Genomic DNA, 21,669 nt, shown 5'->3' with positions numbered 1-21,669 from the left:
TGCAAACAGTCCCCTACATGCCAAACTGCCTCTCAGCTCTTCTGACCTCTGCATTTGCCCCCCGGCCCCCTAATCCTACCCCAGCTCTCCCAGATGGACTCTGATATCCCCAGTTGCAGCCCGCACCTCCCCGTATCTCTGTGAGAGCCCCGAACCTCCTCCAGTCCTACACTTCAGTTGATCCCTGACCTTTGCAGCTGCCCCGCAGTCCTACCCCATCTCCCCCACTGCCCCCAGTCCCTCTGCCGTGCTCCCCCAGTCCCTCTGCCCTGCTCCCCGGTCCCATCTCCCCCAGTGCCCGCGGTCCCCTCCGCGCTCCCCTCTCAGATCAGCCGCCGCCCCCTCCCGGCCCCACAGCGCCCCCCGCGGCCGCCCCTCGGGCCGCGCCCCTCCCGCTGACGCGGCGCCTGCGCGTGCGCGCGTGCGGTGCCGGCGGATCCGCGTCCGGCGGCGGCCCCGCGGCCCGGCCAAGCCCGGCTTCCCCCGGCGTGCCCCCCCCCCCCCCCCCGCCCCGCGGCCCCTCGCCCATCATGTTGGTGCCCGTGTTCACGCTGAAGCTCAACCACAAGATCCTGCCCCGCATGGTGGCGCTGGGCCGGTACGACGGGACGCACCCCTGCCTGGCGGCCGCCACCCAAGCGGGCAAGGTAACGGGGCAGGAGCAGCCTCGGCGGCTGCGGCGCGGCCTGGCCCGGCCGAGCAGCCCCGGCGGCCGCCGCGGAAGCCGCGCTAACCCCGCCAGCTCCCCTGGCAGGGCTGAGCCGAGCCAAGGGCTGGGGGCTCGTTCCCCTCGCCCTGCGCAGACCCGCGGCGGGGCCCGGGGACGCGGTGCTCGAAGCCTCGCTCGGCTGCAGCAGGGCGCTTGCAAAAAAGCAGGTGACGAAATTGAGCAGTAGCAGAGGTGCCCAGAGAGGCTGAGGAGTCTCCAGCCCTGGGGAAATTCAAAAGCTGTCTAGACACAATCTGGAGTAACACGCTCTGGGGGGACCCTGTTGGAGCAGGAGGTTGGACTGGGTGACTTCTGTGGCTTCTTCCAGCCTGAACCAGTTTACAAACCCAAGTTGCCACGGAAACTCACATTTTCTAGCAGACAGCGGGATTCTTTGAAGCCAAAGGTTTTGTCGTGCAGTTGTCAGAGCAGTGAGCCTTGGCACTGTTACAGACCAAGCTCTGTGCTGATAACGGGGCTGAGGTTTCTGTGGGTGATGCACAAACAGCCTGACGGGAACAGAGAGCATCCTGTGTGCTCTGTTCGAGTAGGAAGCATAAACAAAACAGGATTAAGTACAACCTGCCTAATAAAGCATAGGTTGAAGCATAAACCCACAGAGGCACTTAGGTTGTAAATACAAAGAGGGTTCATCTGTGATGTTTCCCAGCATTATTAATTTGATTTTGGCACCTTTAGGAACAGCATAGAACAAGGGCTTGTCTGAGGGACAGACTGCACAGCCAGAAAGCAAACTGTTGAGCCTCTGACTTGGCTCCAGGCAATTGCAGTGACTGAGCATTGGTCAGTGAAAGTAAAACCATATTTATCATTCATCCTTTTAAAATTAACCTTGCTCACCTACAGATGGAGGTTACAGATATGTACCAGGTAAATTGTCTTAAATGTTTGGGATGTTTTGCAAATACTGCTACCATCTGGAGGTAATTTGTTTAGTTTGTTGTTGCTCCCTTTGGTTTCCTATTTTTGCCTTACTCCGAAGACTTGTCAGTTGTCATTTTCAGAAACAAACAAAACAGTGATGTTGCAACTCCACTGGCCAGAGCACTGTTTTTCCTGCCATTTCCCTTTTCCTAGTATAGTTTAAAGAATAACTGTGAGAAATATTGTCAGTAAAACCTGCAGTCCTCATTTAGGCTGAGTGAATGCCTTCCTCCTCATCACAGTTGTTATCCAAACAATAGTCTGTTTGTATACAAACAGATACATTGTTGTATTAATATTTTTATCTTTGTTTCTACAGGTTTTTATTCACAATCCTCATGCCCGAGGACAGAGAATAAACACAAACCGAATGGTGCAAAGTAACCAAGATTCAGACATTTCTCTTCTGAACATTAATCAAGGGATCACTTGTCTGACTTCAGGGGTGCTGAACCCTCAGCTAGGTTATGATTGTCTTCTGGTTGGAACACAGACTAATTTATTGGCTTATGATGTGTACAACAACTCAGATTTGTTTTACAGAGAGGCAAGTTGATTTAAATGTCTGCTTCTTTTATTATCTCCATAATTTTCTGTTTCTTTGAATTGTAAAGATTACAGCTTTTACATTACTTTGTCAACTAATTATGTGTCTGTGCTATGCATTTTTCCTACTGCTACATTCAGAGTGTTTTGTCTCTAGAATATCTGCAGTATTTCAAAATTAATATATGAAAATTTACACTCACACATACAGATACACATTGCATTCATATGTCCCATCACCTAGCAAGACCAACTTAAAAAAAAATAATAGACATTCAGAGCTCAGCTAAACTGACAGTGATAATGTCGGAAGCTCTCTTCTTCACTTGTGTGGTCTGATGTATTCTTCTTGTCTGCTGTTTCTTTTTCCTTTAATGCTTCTCTGCAGGTTTCTGATGGAGCCAATGCAATAGTTCTTGGGAAGCTGGGAGATATTTCACCTCCACTTGCTATTATTGGTGGAAACTGTGCCCTGCAGGGCTTTGATTATGAAGGCAATGACCGCTTTTGGACGGTAAGGCCCTGCATAATAGTTTTGATGTTATTAGAAGATTCTTTCAATGGCACTAAATCATCTTGATTTTCTTTTAATATGATAACTATTAATTTAGTTGTTGATTGCTCTTAAATTATCTCAGGCCTTAAACTGTATTTTGGCCATGTATTCAGTGCACTCAGATGTTATTTGAACACTGATTGTGTCAATTGTTCTATTGCAGTTGAGATAATAAAAATAATTCAGCTTCTGACAGCTATGGCCATCACTGAGTGCTGTCCTTCTCTTTGCAGGTTACTGGGGACAACGTTCGTTCGTTAGCACTGTGTGACTTTGATGATGATGGAAAAACTGAGGTTTGTAACCATTTACACATGACTTCAGCTGTTCTTGTGGTGAAATGATAATAAAAAAACTTAGATTATCAAATACAACTGACTCACATCACCAGTTAAAATTTCTCATTTTTCTTTATGCCAGGAGCAATACAATGAAATGCCTGCGATCATCAGTTGGCAAGGCATCTATTTCAGTGGTATTTCTTGAATATGCTTATGAACTTTTTTAAATTTCACAGAAACAACTTGCAAGCTTACACATAAAAGTGAACTTTTAGAAAGCTATCCTTTTGAAGAGCTTCACTTACACTTGGTAAAATTGAGAAATCTGTCTTCATGTCCAGCCCTTCTGTTTCCTTACAGGGACATGGGGAAATGGAATACTGTTTGCTTTTCTGATTTAAAATGACAATAACTTGTAACACACAAACCTGCTGATAATGGTGTGAGACAAACAAGAGGAAACGGCTGCCATTCTGATCATACAGGCTAAAAGAGATTGGTGAAATTCTGAATTTGTATGGCATTGTCTTTTGGAAATGTTTCTTCATCCCAAATGAACAACTGTGCTTCTGAATATGAATCTTTAAGAAGAGTAATAGCTTCCTAGTATATACCAGATGCAAATCAATATGAAGTTAAATCATTATGCTAAAAATACTTACTTTTGTCATTTGTCTTAAGACTTGAAACATAATTACTTGAGCTTCTTTGTTTAGTTCCTGAAAAGTCCTCATTTGGAATATCCAATTGGACTATGTAATAGTGATGGGTCAAGGGCCTTGACAGTTTTAATGTGTTTTTTATAAGCACTAAACTGATACAGGCCCTGCTTGATTGGGATCTTTAGGAAGTGAAACGGTTTCAAGTTTTCAAATCAATTTCTGCACAGTTCCTCTTTGTATTTTTTTAATGTGCTGAGAGGTGTTTATAGAAACTGGAGACAGTGTCAAGGGATTTAGAAACCAGGAAACTGACCTATGACACTAATTGCAAATGGTTTGCACTTGTGCTTTTAAGTGGGTTTTGCTATATTTTTCTTCTCAATAAAAGTTCATTCTCGGCAGTTGGTGCTACTTTGGGCTGAGTAGAGCTGGATACAATATCTGACTAACTTGTTGAGCCAGTTACCCTAACGTGCATTTACTGAGATGTTTTCAAGGTTCTTTTTGATCTTAATTATCTAGGTGATTTTAAAGGGTTTTTCTTATTTATTTACTTTTGTTTGTGGCTTTTGTGAAACTGCCTCTGGTTTAAAACTAAAGTTCTGAGAAAATGCAAGAAGAAACTTCCTAAATTATCACTTTGTATCTTACCTGCTAAATAACTATGTTAGCTTCATTTCTGTTCTTTCCACCCCAGTAAAAACAAGTTTACATTTAAAATATACTGATTTAAAAACTGCATGAATATACTTTTAGTAGCTAACAGAACAACTTGTCACTGCCTTCCTCAGGATTTTTGGATTGATGAAGGTTACTTTCTGCCATCTGGCAGAAGACTTGTGGAGCAGAACTTAGACTTGCTCTCTCAAATTTCTGTCCAGTGGAATGGAAGTCACTGAGGTGGACGGGGTGAATCAAACTAACAAAAAAAATCTAGGCACCTCTGGAAAACACAGCATCACCAGTAATTGCTTCAGGATTGTGTGCTTTCTGGTTGCCTTTTGCTGATGGTTGCAACTTGGCCAAGAAATCTGTGCTTCTTAAATGTGTTAATTGTTGCAAATAATTTCAATAGCTGCAGTAGACTTAGCTTGGTATGATTTAGGTTGACATAATCTGAAGCATCTTTACTTGGGAAGAAAAAAAGCCTTTAATATTTTTAAAAATCCAACTTTGTTATGGATTTGTATCTCTTTTGCCAAGTAAAGATGAAGGGCTCATGGGTTTCAGTGGGGAAAAGTACTACCAGGTTTCAGACTTTGATTTGTAATTCTGTTTTTCATTGATTTGATGGGTGACTTTGTGGACAAGGCACCGAGCAGATCTGTTCCTTGGGTTTCTCAATTTGCAAAAGAGAACCTGACAATTGTCATGATCTTCAGTATGAACTTTTCCACTGGGCTCCTTTCCAATTAATGCTTTCTACCTGGTGAACTAAGAAACAGTAAAAGAACTAAAATGTAGGAAATATTAAGGAGTGAGGATGCAGAAGACCCAATTCAATGCCTATTGGTATAATCATTTACAACAAGACAAAGCTGATTTTACTTCTACTTGGCAGTAGTGGCAGCCACCACTTAGGCTGGAGAAGCAGAGATGGTTGATACTTGGATTCATTTGGGTTGGTTTGTTTGTTTGTCTTGGGGTTTTTTTGTGTGCGTTTGTTTGGTTTTTTTTTTTAATGAGGGATCTTCAGTGCAACACTTGCAACGTGTCATAGATCTGTTAAAACCTCTTCATTGCTGCACTTAAAGTATTAATTTGTGTATTAATTAATCCTCTGGATCCTGGTGCTTGCTTCCTTAGCTTGAATAATTATTTTTAAGGAGCACTTTTTTTTTTTCAGCTTCTCGTTGGCTCTGAAGATTTTGACATCCGCGTATTTAAGGAGGATGAGATTGTGGCAGAAATGTCAGAGACAGAGGTAAATTATTTCTGGCTAATGTTTATTATAGTTGCTGACAGAGCTGAAAGTGTTGTTGTACTCTAAAGCTTTTCTGGTTCAGATTTATTGCGTAGTTAAGTAATTGCTTATCTATTTGGCACAGTATCTACTGTGCTAGAACTGTGAAAGTTTGAGTTTAATAATGTCTTTTATTATTAAGGCGGCTTTTGCTTTGTTTATTTATAAATCTGTCACCCCACTGAGAAAAGTGCCTATTCCTGGCTGACAGTCAGGAGCCTGTGCAAGGGTGATTAAGGTTGCTGGATTGTGATTGAAGCTCTTAGTGTCCTCTGAGTAAAAGGATGTCTTCTGCAGTTTTCCTCAAATATTTTGATGCAATCTTGACGATGTAACTTGTCCCTGTGTGTACATCCAGACAGTGCATGGCAGGGTAGAAGGGGAATGCCCAGGCAAAACTGGAAGATTATGTTGCAATTGGAGTTACACACTGGCTATATAAAAAGAGCTGTGTTGACTAAAGTAAGGTATGGGGGCAGATATGTTTACAGAGGGATAGGAGTAGCTGTAGGAGTTGCTGTTTAGCATAAGAACTGAGAGAAGATGCCCACTGATTTTGGTTTCTAGGAAGGGAGTAAAATATCCTTATCACTGCATTAAAAGTGTTCTCAGTCCTTCACAGCCCTTCTGGACCCAAGGTAGAGTAAGGTCACAGGCCTTTGTCCTTTAAGATCTGGGGCTTCCGTGCTGCCCAAGATGGGACTAAAAGGCTTAGCTAATAAACCACTTATGAGGAGCTATAAAAGACAAAGCCAGGCACTCTTCCAGAAAAGGAGGTTGTTGCTATCACTACAATTAGAACTGGGCCTGTAATATATCTTGCTCTCTGCAGTGGCTAGTCTGGTCATTAGATATTTCTAGTTAAAGGGATGCTAAAGGTTTGTCACTCTCAAGTGTGCTTTATTTCCAGATCCTCAGTAGAATTGTTTTAAGTTCACACCTGCAGTCATAGGAGGCCTATTATGATTCTACTGTTCTAATATAAAAGGACACAGTCAAACCTAAACCTTTCTTTTTAGGAAGGTAAATTCAGGGACCAGTGTCTTTGTACATTATGTTTGGTTTGGAAGTCCTGGGTAGTTTTCATTTTCTGTGTTTAATCCCTTACTCTGGTGAAGCTGAAGCTGTAGACTGTTGTGATTCTTACAAATAGACAATAGGTTTGAGTTTATTGTTACCTTTGAGTTTCTGACTGTTGCTGTGGTCTTCTGTCCTTACTGTGTGCTTGTAATTTAGTTTGATACTTAGGAAAGACTCAGCAGAAGATTGTGAGAGGAAAGGATAAAGGGTTTGGAAACAAAGTGTTGTGGTAAAACATCCAAGGGGCACAGTCAGATGAGTTTAGATAAAATGTTGGGGAAGAATTTAATTGAAGGAAGTCTCCTGTGCTACGTTGTACAGAAGACCAGACAGATGATTGCAATTGTTGCTCCTGAAATTAAAATCTCTAGTCTCAGTGTGTGGAAAAACCTGCATTTCCAAGCCCTGAGAAGCTTAGCTCAATGAGGAATGGGTTTTAAAAGGAGTGAGAAACAGGCCAAGTTATGACTCTCAGGTCTTTCTCCAGAGCTTGTTCAGGCAGGACACCTAGCCTGGTGTTCAGTTGTGTTCCAAAGAAGTCCAACTGTGGCAGTTTTTAATTTTTATCTTACTAGTACTGGGCAAAGATTTTCTACCAGTAATATCTCCGGGGCTTTCCTAACCCAGGCAAGTTGAACCTTTGGCATCATCAGCTCCTTAAGCTTAAGGAATATTGTGTGTAGTTTCTCAATGCTAGTGTGTTAGCACTGATGACCACAAGAATCCTATGAGCAGTTGTTTTGCTGTCTGTGGTAGGAAATAGTTGGTCAGAGTACACAGTTTGAGGGCAGTTCTGCAATCCTTGCTGAAGTGTCTCCTAACACTGGAAATAGAGCTTGTTGAGGAAATCCTGCAAGGCCTTCCATGATTTCAGACCGATTCTTAAAAGTTATTAGTTCAGTGCTTCCTACAACAGGCTTACTTACCACTTAAGCAATGTAGGACTCATATGACAGATGTATAGCCTGTTCCTGTTAGCTGAAGTTGCACAAGTTCTCACTCCTGTGTCCTCTGTCTCCCTTCTTTCCCCTGCAGACCATCACTGCCCTTAGCCCCATGTATGGCAGTCGCTTTGGCTACGCTCTCGCCAACGGCACCGTTGGAGTTTACAACAAGGCAGCGCGCTACTGGAGGATTAAGGTTAGTCCATTGTTGGAGTATCATCACTGCAAGCTTGAAGGCTGCCTGGAGACTTGGTATCTAATTCCAGGTCATTCTGATGTTACCCTTAGGAGAACTTTGCTGAGCAGAGAACTTAATGTAATTTTGTTCTTACAATATCTCCCTGTTTTTATAGGTTCTTATAAAATACCAGGTCAATTCCTGAAGTACTTTTGGGCTGTTGGTGGTGGTTTAAACAACAGGGATACAACCATACAACTAGGGATTCTTCAGCTTAGCAAGAGACATTTGAGTTTGTGTTAGAAAATCCTCTGGCTGAATCAATAAACTTTTTCAGAAGCTGAAATCTTACATTGTCTATGTTCAAGGTTAATTTTTATCATCAATAGCAACTTCCTGCTCCAGCAAATCAGTTTGCCAAGATCCTTTCCTGATGCTCATTTTGATATTCTTAATATAATACAGAACAGTATATTTAATAGTAATAAGAAGATTCCTTGAGAGGTGGCAGGAAGAGGCTCATGGTTGTCCTCAGTAGTCTAACTTTATGACCATATTGAGGCCCTGATACTTTTTTTTTTCCCTAGAGGATTTGGTTTTTTACACTTTGTTTTTGTGAGTTCTAATCATCTGCTTGGATGGAAATGTATTTAAAGGAACTATCAAGTGCTTTAAAAGCAGTGTACTCGATTAGTAGTGCAAGGGCTAAGATGTCACATGTATCTGTGACCTTAATGATGCTGAAACTTCCTGTTAAGAGGCATAATTGTACTCCTTTCTGTACTCTCTGTAGTCTCACAGTCCATTGTTTTTCAAGTGGCAAGCATGTGAAGTTTAGAGAACATACCCAAGCTTAATTTGTTCTTTCTTTTCTGCCCTCAGTCAAAAAACCAAGCAATGAGCATACATGCATTTGACCTGAACTCTGATGGAGTGTGTGAGTTGATCACTGGCTGGTCTAATGGGAAGGTGAGTTTATACAGGGAGAAAATGAGGAGCTGTAGATATGGGGGCTGTGTTTGAACAAGGCTGTTAAGTTATCTGATGAACAACAACCAAAAAATAAAAAAGACTTAGAAACCTGAGCACTGCAGATCTATTGCAATAAACCTAGTTTGGCTTCCGAGTCTTGTGCCAAATGCAAGATCAGAGAAAAGCTGCTTCCCCTGCTTAGCTCAGAGTCAATTGCTGAGGTGTGGCAAGTTGTTTCCATGGCAGCAGAGATCATATGCCACATCCTGGAGTTCTTGAATGTCTCTATTCAGGTGTGTCTTGGGGACATGTGAATAATCCTCTGCAGTGTGTTCTGAATGTTCCCAAACCACTGGGAAGACAAAGCAGTTATGTAACAGGAGAGCAGCATCGGTCTTGACTGTGGCAGGATTAATCAAGTATTATTTCATTTTATGTAGAGCATTCTATACAGCTCAGTTTTAGTCTTTTAAGCCTGTTCCTTGGTATTCCCCTTTGCCAGAAATGACTGTTTTAACTGCCACATCTCTCTTGGATGCAGCTTGCCAGGTTTTTCTGTAAAGCTGTGCTTTTTTCTTCACACCTCTTATTACTCTCATTAGCCTGCAGCACTTTAATAACTTCATATCAAGCTGGCAGTCCAGAGCCCTGATGTGTTGTAACTTACATTGGATTAGATGTGTAACATTGTCAAAGAGAGAGCTGTGGTGGTGAAACAGCAGGCCAGAGGCCTTACAAACTGAATCCTGACTTCAGCCAACAGAATCCGTGAGAAAGCTGACAGCTCTTCATGAGGGCAGAGTCCCGAAGCAGTGAAAAACAACTTGTTTTCCTTGAGAAAGAACTCTAGGACTGTAGAAAACAGCCTGCTTTCCCTGAGAAAGAACTCTAGGACTGTGAAAAACTCTAGCCACCTGTATAAACTATTTTTACACCGTTAGGCAGGAAAATGAAAACTGTATGTCACAAACAACTCATTCTGCACGTACACACCAGCAGATTGAGTGACCAATCAGTACAGGGTAACAACTTGTTACTGCCCAGTTGGGGATAGACAGGGGATGTTCTTTAAAAACTCTATATAAAGACATGGGTGAATAAACCAGGATCTTTCCTCTTTGCTCCATAAATGTGTGCCCTGCATCTTCCTTTACTGAGCTCCACAGCAACAGAGAACATCTCCTTGCTTTGCTCCTGTTCTTTTCCACTGGTAGTCCCTACCCAATTTGTTGGTCTGAAACAATCCATAACTCCTAGAAAGAGTAATGCTGTGACCTGTGCTTTGGAAATTACACAGTGCATGGAACTGAGCCCACCTCACCCTTCTTATCGAATGAAAGATAATTGAAGGTTGTGGTATTTTTGTATAAAAATAATTCACCACACAACAGCTGCAGCTGAGAGGAGAGGTTGTAAATACTGCATTAAAGTTATTTCTGGTTTAGTCCCATCATTCCTGCATCATATGTGCATAACCTTTCCAGTGCAGATTTGCAGTTCCTTTTATTTCCTTCCTTTTTTAGTTTTGTGACTTAGGGAAGCATCTCTGAAGAGAAGTTCCTTCTAGCTCCTTCTAGAGTCTGCCTAGAGGTCATTTCTTGGTAATATTTTTTTTCATGTGCGGTGTTTGGATGAGCAGAGCTGCAGCTTCCCCTGCAGTTCTGTGAGCAGAGCTGGCTTTCAGTTAACAGCTCAGAGTATGGCATGACACGTGTTTTGGAGTTGGCTTTTCTCTTCATGCTGAGGCTTGGAACTTTTTGTTTTTCCAGGTTGATGCACGCAGTGACCGGACTGGGGAGGTCATCTTTAAGGACAACTTTGCTTCCTCGATTGCGGGACTGGTGGAGGGGGATTACAGAATGGATGGGAGCACCCAGCTAATCTGCTGCTCAGTTGATGGTGAAGGTAGAAGCATTGTTAATGATATTAATGTAATACACAGCAATATCAGGCACATCACATCATCTCAGATTAGCTAAACATGGTTTTGGTTCCAACGTTTTGTGTGCCAAATTCCCTTTGCTTTATGTGCAGTTGAGGGAATTTTGAGTTACGCTATCTGCAAACAGGATTTTGAATATTGCCTTTTCTGTGAGAATCAGCATGTGTTTCATTATGATCCAAGAAACCATCAAAATTCATTTGTCTAATGGAAGAAACCCCATCCTAATGCAAAGATAATGATATTCAGTACAGACTCTGGTTCTTCAGGCTACATTATAATAGATGTATGTATAGGAAATCTTTTTTCTGTGTTTTAATTCTTTGGCCGCTTTAAAGTAGGTAAAGGTGTTTAAGAACTAAGGGTGTGTGTGTTTTGGTTTTCTTCTGCAGATGAAGAGTTTTTATATTAGAAATTTTAGATGTTAACGGCGCTTTGTTTCCTGGAAAATGCTATCCTGAGACTGGAGAAGTGGTGGATTTATCCCACCATGCATTCAAGAAGTCAGACCTTGTTATTGTGAGTGGAAATAAATATGATCACAGATGATTTAAATAAGCTCAGTATGAATTTACAGGGATGGCTCCAGGAAAGACACTGGTGTGATTATCCGACTCCTTGGCGTCAGTGGCCTGAGACAAGCAGGTCTGGCACAACCCATTTGAAACAAAAGCCTGTCCTTGTTAAATAGCAGTGTGTTTTGCTGACTGTCTTAATCACAGGCAGTGGGGATTTGCTGCATTTCGGCTTCAGCCTATAAACCTTTTTCCCAAGCTTATGGAAGGGGAGCATTGTAAGCAGTTCTGGATAACCTTGTCCTACAGAGTTGTGTAGGTTGGTATCATGAACATGATCATCCTTTTCTGATGTGTCCACTCTAGACAAGCCTTGCACGATGGGGATCCCTTCAGGCCTTAGTAATTAGTGTGGCTGGGGTTATATAGAGAGTGTTATTAGAGTTCTGTTTGGGACCAGCATCCTTTCACATGAGGTGTTCTGTGTTGCAGTAGTTTTTGTCTTGCTCTCATTTTAAATGAATGATTCACTCAGAAATATTAAAGTGTGTCCTTTCATTGGAGGGCAGTGTGCAAGCTGAATGATTTCAAGTTCCAGGTAACTTTTTAGAGGGCAGCAGTCATTTGCAGTCAGGCAGCATATTCTTCCCAGGTAGAAGATTTTTGTCCCTGGCTTTCATTGTCAGAGCTGCAGTCAGGGTACACAGCCTTAGAGCAAAATGAAAGTTGTCTCATCACCTGTTCAGGTCCTCTGTCTCCACTGACAGAGGTATTTCCATAACTCTGTGCTCCACTGGGCTACTGGGAAACAAGTCTGACCCCGTGAAGTGAAGTATCCCTTGATTTGGGGAAAAGCTAATGTGGGTAAATCTTGTTTACTGGCTGATAAATAGTGACTTACAGCCACTTCCAGACAGCAACAACTCCTCTGACCAGCTCTAGAAATCCAGGAACACATTTTATTAATTTTGCATAATTGTAAACTTGCCTAAGCACCTTAAAGAATGATTGCAGTGGGAATCCTCTTGCAAAAGGACTGGGTGCTGCACTTGTCTGGTCAGGTGAGTACAGCTTAAAGACAGGTTGGAAATTCACCTTTTTTTTTTTTTTTAAATATGCGGTTCTCTTGCCTCAGTCACCAAGAAAGCGAGAGACTGTGGGTCTAAATCAATGCTCAGGTTTTCAGCTGAATACTACTAGCTGAAGACCAGAACTGCAGAGGTGGTACAAGGGAGTCATGTAAGAGAAACTGAAGTTCTGGGCAGGCTGTTAAAGTCTTTGCTGAAATGGACTATGTTTTGTTTTTGTACAGTCCGAGGCTATCTGCCAGGAGGGGAGGAAATGAAAGGGAACCTAATGGATACAAGTGCTGAGCAGGATCTTATCCGAGAACTTAGTCAAAAGAAACAAAATCTTCTGCTGGAATTGAAAAATTATGAGGAAAATGCAAAGGTACTGCTTAAATAGTGTGTAGGGCCAAACCACACCTTGGTGTTGGGATAAATCCAGAGTAATCTGGGAAGCGGTTGTGGGGCAGTCCAGACAAGTCAGAGCTGTAGCTTGTCAGGATGCAGTGAGATTGTCTGCTGGGGGCTCCTGCCTCTGCATTTGGCTTGCTCCCTGTGCAAGTTCAGGACTTGCTTTTTGTATTTTAATAATGCTGTCTTTGCTTCTTCCAGAGCAAAGTTGTGCTTAGAACTGGATTCTCTTCAGCCCTGTGTTTTGGCTTATGACTGAAAGTTGTAGTTTTCAGTACATAAACCATCTTGGGAGTCTGAGGGGATTGTGTGAGAGGATCAGGGAGCACTGCCAACATGTAGGAATCACGTTTGTGACTTGATAGTGAACGTTGCAAAAAATAGTCTGAAGAAAGAGCAAACTCACCTTTTGAACAGCAAATTACCACCATGGCAGAAGCTTGGAATTCTGTAAGATTGTGTTTAAAACTGACATATGTGAAGTGTTTTTTGAGTAAAGGTTTGCATACAGGGTTGAGGTCCATCCCTAGTGAAGCACTCAAACATATTGTAGCCCAAGTGTCCACAGCTCCATGCCTCATCCAGCCACCACTCGTAGCTAGTTGGAAGTGTCTGGGAATTGTTGTAATACAACCTTCCTCTGAAAGAAAAGAGAACTGACTTGTGTATATGTTTTCTAGGTTTTTTTGAATGAAAAACTTGAAATTATGATACTGATGGGTGGTATGATGTGTTTTGTAACAGGCTGAATTGACCACTCAGTTGAAGGAAGCTGATGGGCAGAGAGGTCTGATTCCAGCAAACACCCAACTCCAGACAGCCCTCTCAGTTAATCTGGGCTCTGACAGCCAGTCTGCCCATGTGGAGCTGTGTATTTCTACCACAAATGGTGAGTGGTAACCTGCAACCATTGATATTCACTTCATGTAAAACAATGCAAATTTTTAGTTATATTTAGCTGGTGATTTGAATGTCTCCTCTTTATTGTCTGTAACGTCCCTTTTGTGGTTTCTTTCCTTTCAAGAGTTTTGAATCAAGCTTTGTTCCTTGGATGAGTCTTAGGGGAGAGGAGTTTGATGGAATTTGTTTCTTATTATGTGTTATTTTCTGAGGCAATTAACATTTAACTTGGATGAAACCAGCCTTGGATGAAAACTGCAGGGTGATCCCTGCAGCATTTCTTGTGTTGATTGTAAACACCAACCCACAGCTGCATTAGTGAGGGTGTTGCATGAATGCAGCTGGATCTCAGCTGGCTTTACATGCAAAACTGGAATTACCCCAAGACAGTAAATTCACCTTGCACCAGGCATACATAGGATGCAGTCAGGTCCAGATAGTCCTGGTCACCTGGGATATTTTAACGATTCAGAGTAGTGATGTAAGGAGTTGAACATGCTTAATTCTGAAAACAGTGGTGGTTTGTTGCCAGAGGATAGCTTTTAATTTGGGAACTGCTTTTTCTTCCTGTTGCTAAGACACAATCATCCGTGCTGTGCTGATCTTTGCTGAGGGCATATTTGAAGGAGAGAGCCATGTGGTCCACCCCAGTGTCCAGAACCTCTCAGGCTGTGTTCGTGTTCCCCTTACTCCACCCAAAGATGTCCCTGTGGATTTGCACATCAAAGCCTTTGTGGGGTACCGAAACAGGTGAGTTGATGGTGTGATCTCTGCTGGTCTCCAAACTGTGGGACCAGGAAGCAGCAATAATGTGGCTTCATGCTTGTCCCATGGGAAGTGCACCGTTAATTCCTGTGTGTCCTATTTCTCTGTCTTAATGAAAGGAGAGCTGGGATGCTTTCTTAAAAGTATTGATGCACCTGTGGTGCTAAGTTCTTTTCCAGACAAAGTCTAAATGCTCTGGAGTCACCATGATCTGTTGTGTTCTGGTTCTGCTTTTAGGGACGGAATACACATTTTTCCAGGAGATGCCTTACTGAGGGAATCAACAGATGCAGAGACTCTGTCCTGTCATCCCTAAGGGGCTGGGCCCTGGATCGTGGCTGCTCTGGATGAAGTACTTGAGCAAGCCTGGAGACACAGCTTTGTTTCTCAGGCTATAAAGTACTCCTGAACCCATTTGGCTTCAGGGCAAATAGAAAGGAACACATGCTTGATTTCAATACAACATTTTTCCAGTCTCCCGTAGAAATCTCTCCATAGAAAATGAAACATCTTTTCATATACCCTTGAAAACAACTTTCTTCCTGCTCACATCTGCCAGAGCTGTTGGTGCCTGAGGAGGCTGCATTCTTTCCCTGAATAGGGAGGCATATTTTGAGAGCTAGCCACCCACTGCAAAAAAACTGTATGGGACTGAATTCCCTTTCTGTTTTCTCTATTTGCCTTTATTATTGCTTTTAATAAGACTTCACTGACCTTGTAAAGAAAATACCCAATCATATAGTAAAATTGTAAATGTATTAGCCTAGAGAGTATCCTTCAGTGGATTATTGAAAATTACAGCAATGGAGAGGAATCATACAACCTCGCGATAAGCCTGGAATTTCCAAGTTTCAGTGTTTCTTCTGGAGAAGGAGTAAGCAGCTGATTATGTACCTGAAAACTGTGGATGTTAGTCCTCAGCTAAAAAAGAACCAGGAACCATTGCAATAGGTGAATCCTTGCTATGTTATTAATTCTCTGTTTTTCTGTTGGGTTGCTTCCAGCACACAGTTCCATGTGTTTGAATTGACAAGACAGCTTCCTCGCTTTTCCATGTATGCCCTGAGCAGCCCAGACTCGGCCACAGAGCCCCTGAGCTTTGTTAACTGTACCATGAATGAGAGGCCACAAAGGGTGAGTTTCTGCTCTTCTTCCCGGTTTCAAGTCTTGCATAAATGGAGGGTTTGCAGTCAGCTTGAGATTCCCAATAGAAAGGAGAAATTATGCAGTGAACTGCACTACTGGCCTTTGGAGTCTGTGTATTTCAAGTCAGCCCTGCTTTTTTCTGTCTTTAAAAGATGACTCAGTTCAGGCACTCCAAGCATCAGGAATTCATTCCTGCAGGAACTAAAGGCCTGAGATCAGAGGGTGTTTCAGATATTATCTTGTTTGCTGTGTGCATGCTGATAGCAGGAGACCTGTAGTGAGTGTTGAATTTTGTAAATGAGCAGAGAACAGGAAAAAGGCAGCACAGTGCTCAGGTAGTGGCTCAGTTTCATAGCAGTCTCTGATTGATGGATTTGATTATTTTAGAAATATTCAGCTTTAGTGCAAGGATTCAGTTGTCCTCATTCTAAGAAGTCCATGACATGGGGTTATGGGATGAAATTTAGTAAATGAGATTTCCGTGGTGCCCTGAACAGAGTGTTCTGGTGCACATTATTTGCAGGGACATTGTGTGGTTCCCCAGGCTTTACACACAAGGGATGGCTGATGCTCTTAATTTTATTTTTGCAAGATCGTTATGTGGCTGAATCAGAGCTTCTTGCTGCCACAGGATGCAGAGTTCCAGAGTGCTCCCTTTCAGGTTTGCTTCACTTCCCTTCGTAATGCAGGTCAGCTCTGCATCAAAATCAAGCCTGGTGGAGAGGTGAGTACCTCCCTGGACAAGTGGAGCAGCCCTTCAATGATATTCCAGTAAAACCAGAATACCCAAACTGCCAGGAGGAGGCAGTAAAAGTGAAGGATGACTAAACAGGCAGAGAAAGTACTCATGCTTTTGGAAACTTCTGTGTCTGTTTACTGTCGGTGGGTAAAATTCCAGGGCCTGTTACTGAAGTGAACTGCTTAGCCTGAGGATCTGTAGGAAGGAGACAAATTATTTTCTCACAGAATGGTTTCAGGGAGCCATAATGTGAGGCACAAAGGCTGCCTGTAACTTCTGCCTGTAACTGGCCCTATATGCACAGATGCCTCTCTATCCCAAACCTGAATAAAAGCCCCTTTGAAATCAGTGTGTTCTTGTTTACTGAAAGCTGTAGAGCTTGCCCATGCCCTCTTGATAAAAGGACCTGCTTTGAGCATGAGTAACTGTTGGAGAGGCAATACTGCTGGGCAGTTTCAGATGTTCTGGCATGGAAGAGTGCTAAAGTGCTTTCTTTCCTTTCTGACAGATTTCTATCAACACAGATGATATTGATCTAGCTGGTGACATTATCCAGTCAATGGCCTCTTTCCTGGCCATTGAGGATTTGCAGGTGGAAGCAGATTTTCCTGCCTACTTTGAGGAGCTGCGGAAAGTATTGGTGAAGGTAAAGAAGCTTTGGACATTTCTGAGTAGGGTTTTTTTTTTTTTATGAGAGGATCTCTAAACTAATTTATCTTTTTTATGGAAATCAGCCCACAATGGCTTGCTGTATATTCTGTGGGACACTCAACTTTCTGTCTGTTTTTGTTCTGTAGAACAGGCCCTTGGACCCATCAGTTGGTTGTTTAGGATAAAGTAAATATGTTATCTGGGAGACTGAGCTCTGGTTTTGGGTCAGCATGTGAGATGTGTATCTCAGTCTGCTCACCCTTTGTGAGGGCCAAGGTGCTGCTCCAGCAGTGGGGAGTGAGGGGAAAGAGGGCAGTGTCAGGGATGCTGGTTGGTTAGGTTGGGATGTTATTTCCTATTGCGCTGGGCTGAGGTTTAGCCTGAACCCTGTGTGCCCAGGGTGCCAAGGACCCTTGCTCATGAGTTGTTTGCCCTGGACAGGTGGATGAGCATCATGCAGTGAATGAGAGGCTCACTGCTGACATGGCTGAGCACTCCAACCTCATCCGCAGCATGCTGGTTCAGGCAGAAGATGCCCGGCTCCTGGGAGACATGTGAGCAGTTGCTTCCTGGTTTGTGTGTTTGGGGTTTAGAATGGCCAGTCTTTGCTTTTCAGGAAGAAAAGGGCACAGGAAAACATTGGTGTGATACAAGATTGCCTAGTTACAATTTTTGATGTAGAATTGTACTTTTGGTGGTCTCACCATGAGCTCTCCTTGAACCTTGTCATGTTCTTTAGGTAGGAAACCAGTCAGGGCAAGGCAACAGGGCAAGGGTAGGGGCTTAGTGTATAGCAGCTTGAATCTACTTCAGGATGGTGAGATATGTTAGAAAAGATATATTAAGGGAAGAAGGCAGGAAAAGCTATCTGTGGTGTGTGAAATTTTGAGAACAGCAAGAAAGAAATTTTTGGTGTCAGGTTTTCACACTGATTTGCTGTTTTCTGCTAATTTCGAGCTTTACTCTGAAGAGCAGCAGTAAAGAGGCCCACTACTGCAGGGCAGTGGTACTTTCACTGGGGAAAGTGGTGCCTCCACTTTGCCTTGTGGATAAAGTAACTGCAAAAATAGGCTGTCCAGGTTTTTTTAGTAACATAATGAGTATAACCAACATGTCTAGACAAGTCTGTTGTCTTCTATGTGGCAGAGATGCAGGTGACTGTGGTAGCCAACACAACCATGTATTGCTACACCTTTATATTGACAAACCAGGAATGACTTTCTTGTCCTCAGAGATGCAAATAACTGGACTGATTGTTCCCCAGGAAAAACATGAAGACACGTTACAGTGAGCTGTATGACCTGAACAGAGATTTAATAAATCAATACAAAATTCGTTGCAACAATCACACAGAGCTGTTGAATAATCTGAAAGCTGTGAATCAAGCAATCCAAAGGGCTGGGCAGTTACGTGGTAAGTCTGTGTTTTTGAAAGTAGGGAGTCTCAGACCCCCAGAGAGGCACATAAGATATGTCCCAGAGGTCACCTGGGTTAGTTAAGTGACTTCAGGCTTTTTGGCCTGAAGCTCAGTAGAAGTAATTTTTCATTCTTTAGTCATAGCCAGTTATGTGTGACAATCAACTGTGAGTGTCCCATATATTCTGGGATCACAATTCTGTAAAGAACAATTTGAAATAATTTCCACATTTTTGAATGAGGCAGAAATTGATAGTTTTGTTGAACATACTACTTTAAAAATGTTTCTAGAATTACTTCAGTTCTTAGATTATAATTCTGCTTTTTAAAAAAAAAGCAACTACCATCTTAAGCAGGACTGTTTTATCTGCATTATTAGCCCTGTAGGTCTTCGGGGAGGGAGGTACTTTTTTGTATGTTTATAGCATTCCCCTTCCAACAAACTCTCATAAAACAGAGCTACAGGGGATTTTTCTTTAAAGAAAGGATTTTATTTATGTACTAGAAAAAAGGTGGTGATTCATCATGTGTTAAAAAAGCATTTGAAAGAAACCCCAAAATTTTCAGCCTGGATCAAATCAGTATTTTTACCAGTTTCTTACTCTATAACTGAGTTTTTTTCCCTTTCTTTTCCTTTTTTTTCCTCCTTTCAGTTGGCAAACCTAAAACACAAGTGATCAGTGCTTGTCGGGATGCAATAAGAAGCAGCAACTTCAACACACTGTTCAGGATAATGCGTGTGGGAACAGCTTCTTCTTAGGGAGAGGAGCAGCAGCTGTGCAGAGGCAGTGATTCCATGCACTGAGCAGATAATGGGTAATGGGTGACAAGCAGTTAATTCAGACCCCTACTCCACTGCAGAGTGAAGTAATTACAATGATATTGCTGTAGTTAAGTTGTCAGGTGAGAAATATTACACAGACCAAAACTCCATGAAGAGACCATCAGAGTTTAAGTGCAGATGTGGTATTTATGTAAGACAGAAGTTCAAACAGTTATTTTTTATTACAGTAATTTATTTATGTATTTAAATATATTTTGTAGCTAAGGCATTGGTCTTTTCCATTAAAACATAGACTGGCTTGACTGATTTTGTTCTGATTTTGTTGGGGAGATGTTTACTGCTAAATTTACGTGTTGAAAAAAACCAACCCAAACAACTTCTCTGGTTTCTGCTGCATGGTTCATTTACACTTGAGCTTCCTGTGCTGGAGAGTCCGGGGTTTCACGCAGGGATGCGTGGCTCTCTAGGTAAACTGCAGAGCAGTGCATGAAAACCACCAAAAGATAACATCTTGCTGGCTCTTAAGCCAGAAGGTCTTTGACAGATATCCAGTTCCATGATCTGTGCAGGTAGGAAGTGATCTGTTTCATATCCAGCACTCTCCCCACACCTGGATTGCAGAAGGTTTTGCTTCTAGCTACTGGTACTGTGCTACTGCTGGAAAAACTGCAAGATAGTGAGGTGGGCAAGGGTGCATTTCAGGAACAACAAAAACAAACTACACACCCAAGCTTGGTGCCTAATCATGAAGAGGTAGTAATACTTAATGGGATCAAAAGAAGGTATTGGAAAATGACTTGGCTCCTGGCTCAAACCTGTTTAGTTGTGTGATCTCTTAGAATTGGATTAAAATATTACAGTAAGGCTCTATCTCAGATCTAAAGGTATTTTAGAACCTTTGCCAAAGCAAATTTCTTTTGGAAGCTAAAAATAACCTGTACAGGATGGAGGTTGGGCCCCAGTGCTCCTGCATCAGCATCACCCTTGCCACCATACAATGGTGTTAGCAATGTGAGCAGGGAGGAGTTGGCCCATCTCAAAGTTCTTGGGTGGCTTCCTGGGGCTGTCAGAAGGAGTCATGGCCTCTAACTGGTCTTTCTTAGGAGCCAGTACTGAATTAAAACCAGCAACACCCTTTGTTACAGAGCCACCGGTGAGCATGGTGTGACCAGTTGAATGGGGAATGTAATTCTCACATGTTTTATTCCCAAAACTGCCCCTCGCCACTGCCTTGGCCCCTTCCATATGGAGAACTCTGCTGCTGAAAGCACAGACCTGTGTCAGTCAGAATCTGCAGCCTGAGCTCATTTGAATCCTTTCAAGAAACTGGTTGTTAGTCAAATCCAGCTGCTTGGTAGAAGGGTGGTGAGCCACCCATGCTGTTCTAAGCAAGTGAGCTCAGAGACTTGATTATGGAACAGTCTCCTGGCATAAGTGCTGGGCTTTCTGCCACTTGCTGTACCTGTTCCCACTGTTTCAAGCTCTTGTTCTTTATGTTCAAAATCCTAATGCTTGCTTGCTTACATTTATGTCCTCCATTTAATAAGAGAGCATATGTCCTCCATTAATGATAAGAGAGCAGCTCTGATCAGAAAGCAGCTTTCCCACCAGTCTGATTTTCAGGACTACACCCCCAGCTCTGGTCTGCTCCTGGCAGTGAGGTCTGTCCTTCACTCGCTGTCCAGACCTTTGGTTAGGCTGATTTCCCCTATCTAACTTTCTGAAAACATATTTGTAATTTATTTTCCTGTAAAACCAACTTTTACCTTTGGCAAATGAAAAATGCATGTACTTTGAAAGCGGCTGCACCTAATCGTAAATACAGATTGGTATCCAGCAAGAGCATCTATAGAGAAAGCTCCCATTACTGGCACTGTATAAATGAAGGCCCCTCTTCCTCCAGTAGCTCATGTCATTTGAAATTTTAATGAGTGAAGTCTTTCCTCTGTACCTGCAGCACCAGTCATGCCTGGGGCTGCCTGTGGCTTTAGGACCTAACAAGAAGGGTGGGAGAGCAGAGACATGTTCATTTTTAAACCTTTGAAAGCTAACTGCAAATTTGGCTTCTTAAATTACTTCGTCTGAGTCACCAGAGGAAGAAGGGTGGTTCCTTGTGTGATCAGGTAGATAGGGGCTTGCTCAAGCAGAAGCTGGTATGCCCTCTAGTGTAATACTTATTATTAAAAAGCAGCAAGCTCTAAAGAGCCTGACTTCTTCCCAATCTCCTGGAAGGATGTTCCAAGATCTATCAAGCACATTGTTAGGCTCACAATGCAGTCAAAAAAGTAACTTTGTTTTGTTAATTAATTTACTCCCAACTTTGCCTAGCAGACTATGCTGTGAATAGCTGTGGTGTCTGTCACTTTTGTTCCAAACTACCCAATTTTTTTTTTTCTTTGAAACCTCCATTACTTGTCTTGTTCTAGGGGAGAGCTCAGAACAAGAACTTGTTTCTATAAGAACTGCTTTCTTCCCACGTAGAGCTGCTGCCCCAATA

At 42.6% G+C, this 21,669-nt stretch overlaps 1 protein-coding gene across 1 annotated transcript; it reads left to right on the top strand.

Annotated features, from left to right (window-relative positions):
* Window positions 1-525: 525 nt before the first annotated feature.
* Window positions 526-19,478, top strand: BBS2 (Bardet-Biedl syndrome 2). The gene is made up of 17 exons (XM_066557681.1): window positions 526-647; window positions 1,974-2,201; window positions 2,589-2,714; window positions 2,990-3,052; window positions 5,546-5,623; window positions 7,778-7,882; window positions 8,747-8,833; window positions 10,606-10,741; window positions 12,606-12,745; window positions 13,516-13,660; window positions 14,250-14,421; window positions 15,441-15,570; window positions 16,175-16,306; window positions 16,830-16,967; window positions 17,414-17,526; window positions 18,237-18,385; window positions 19,042-19,478. The coding sequence occupies exons 1-17, from the start codon at window positions 531-533 to the stop codon at window positions 19,146-19,148; spliced, it is 2,166 nt and encodes a 721-aa protein (XP_066413778.1). The 5' UTR covers window positions 526-530; the 3' UTR covers window positions 19,149-19,478.
* Window positions 19,479-21,669: the final 2,191 nt, after the last annotated feature.

The sequence above is a fragment of the Molothrus aeneus genome, chromosome 11 (genome assembly GCF_037042795.1).
Source record: "Molothrus aeneus isolate 106 chromosome 11, BPBGC_Maene_1.0, whole genome shotgun sequence".
Classification (NCBI taxonomy): Eukaryota; Metazoa; Chordata; class Aves; order Passeriformes; family Icteridae; genus Molothrus; species Molothrus aeneus.
Note: the sequence above shows the minus strand (reverse complement) of the source record. Positions and strands in the feature narration are given on the sequence as shown.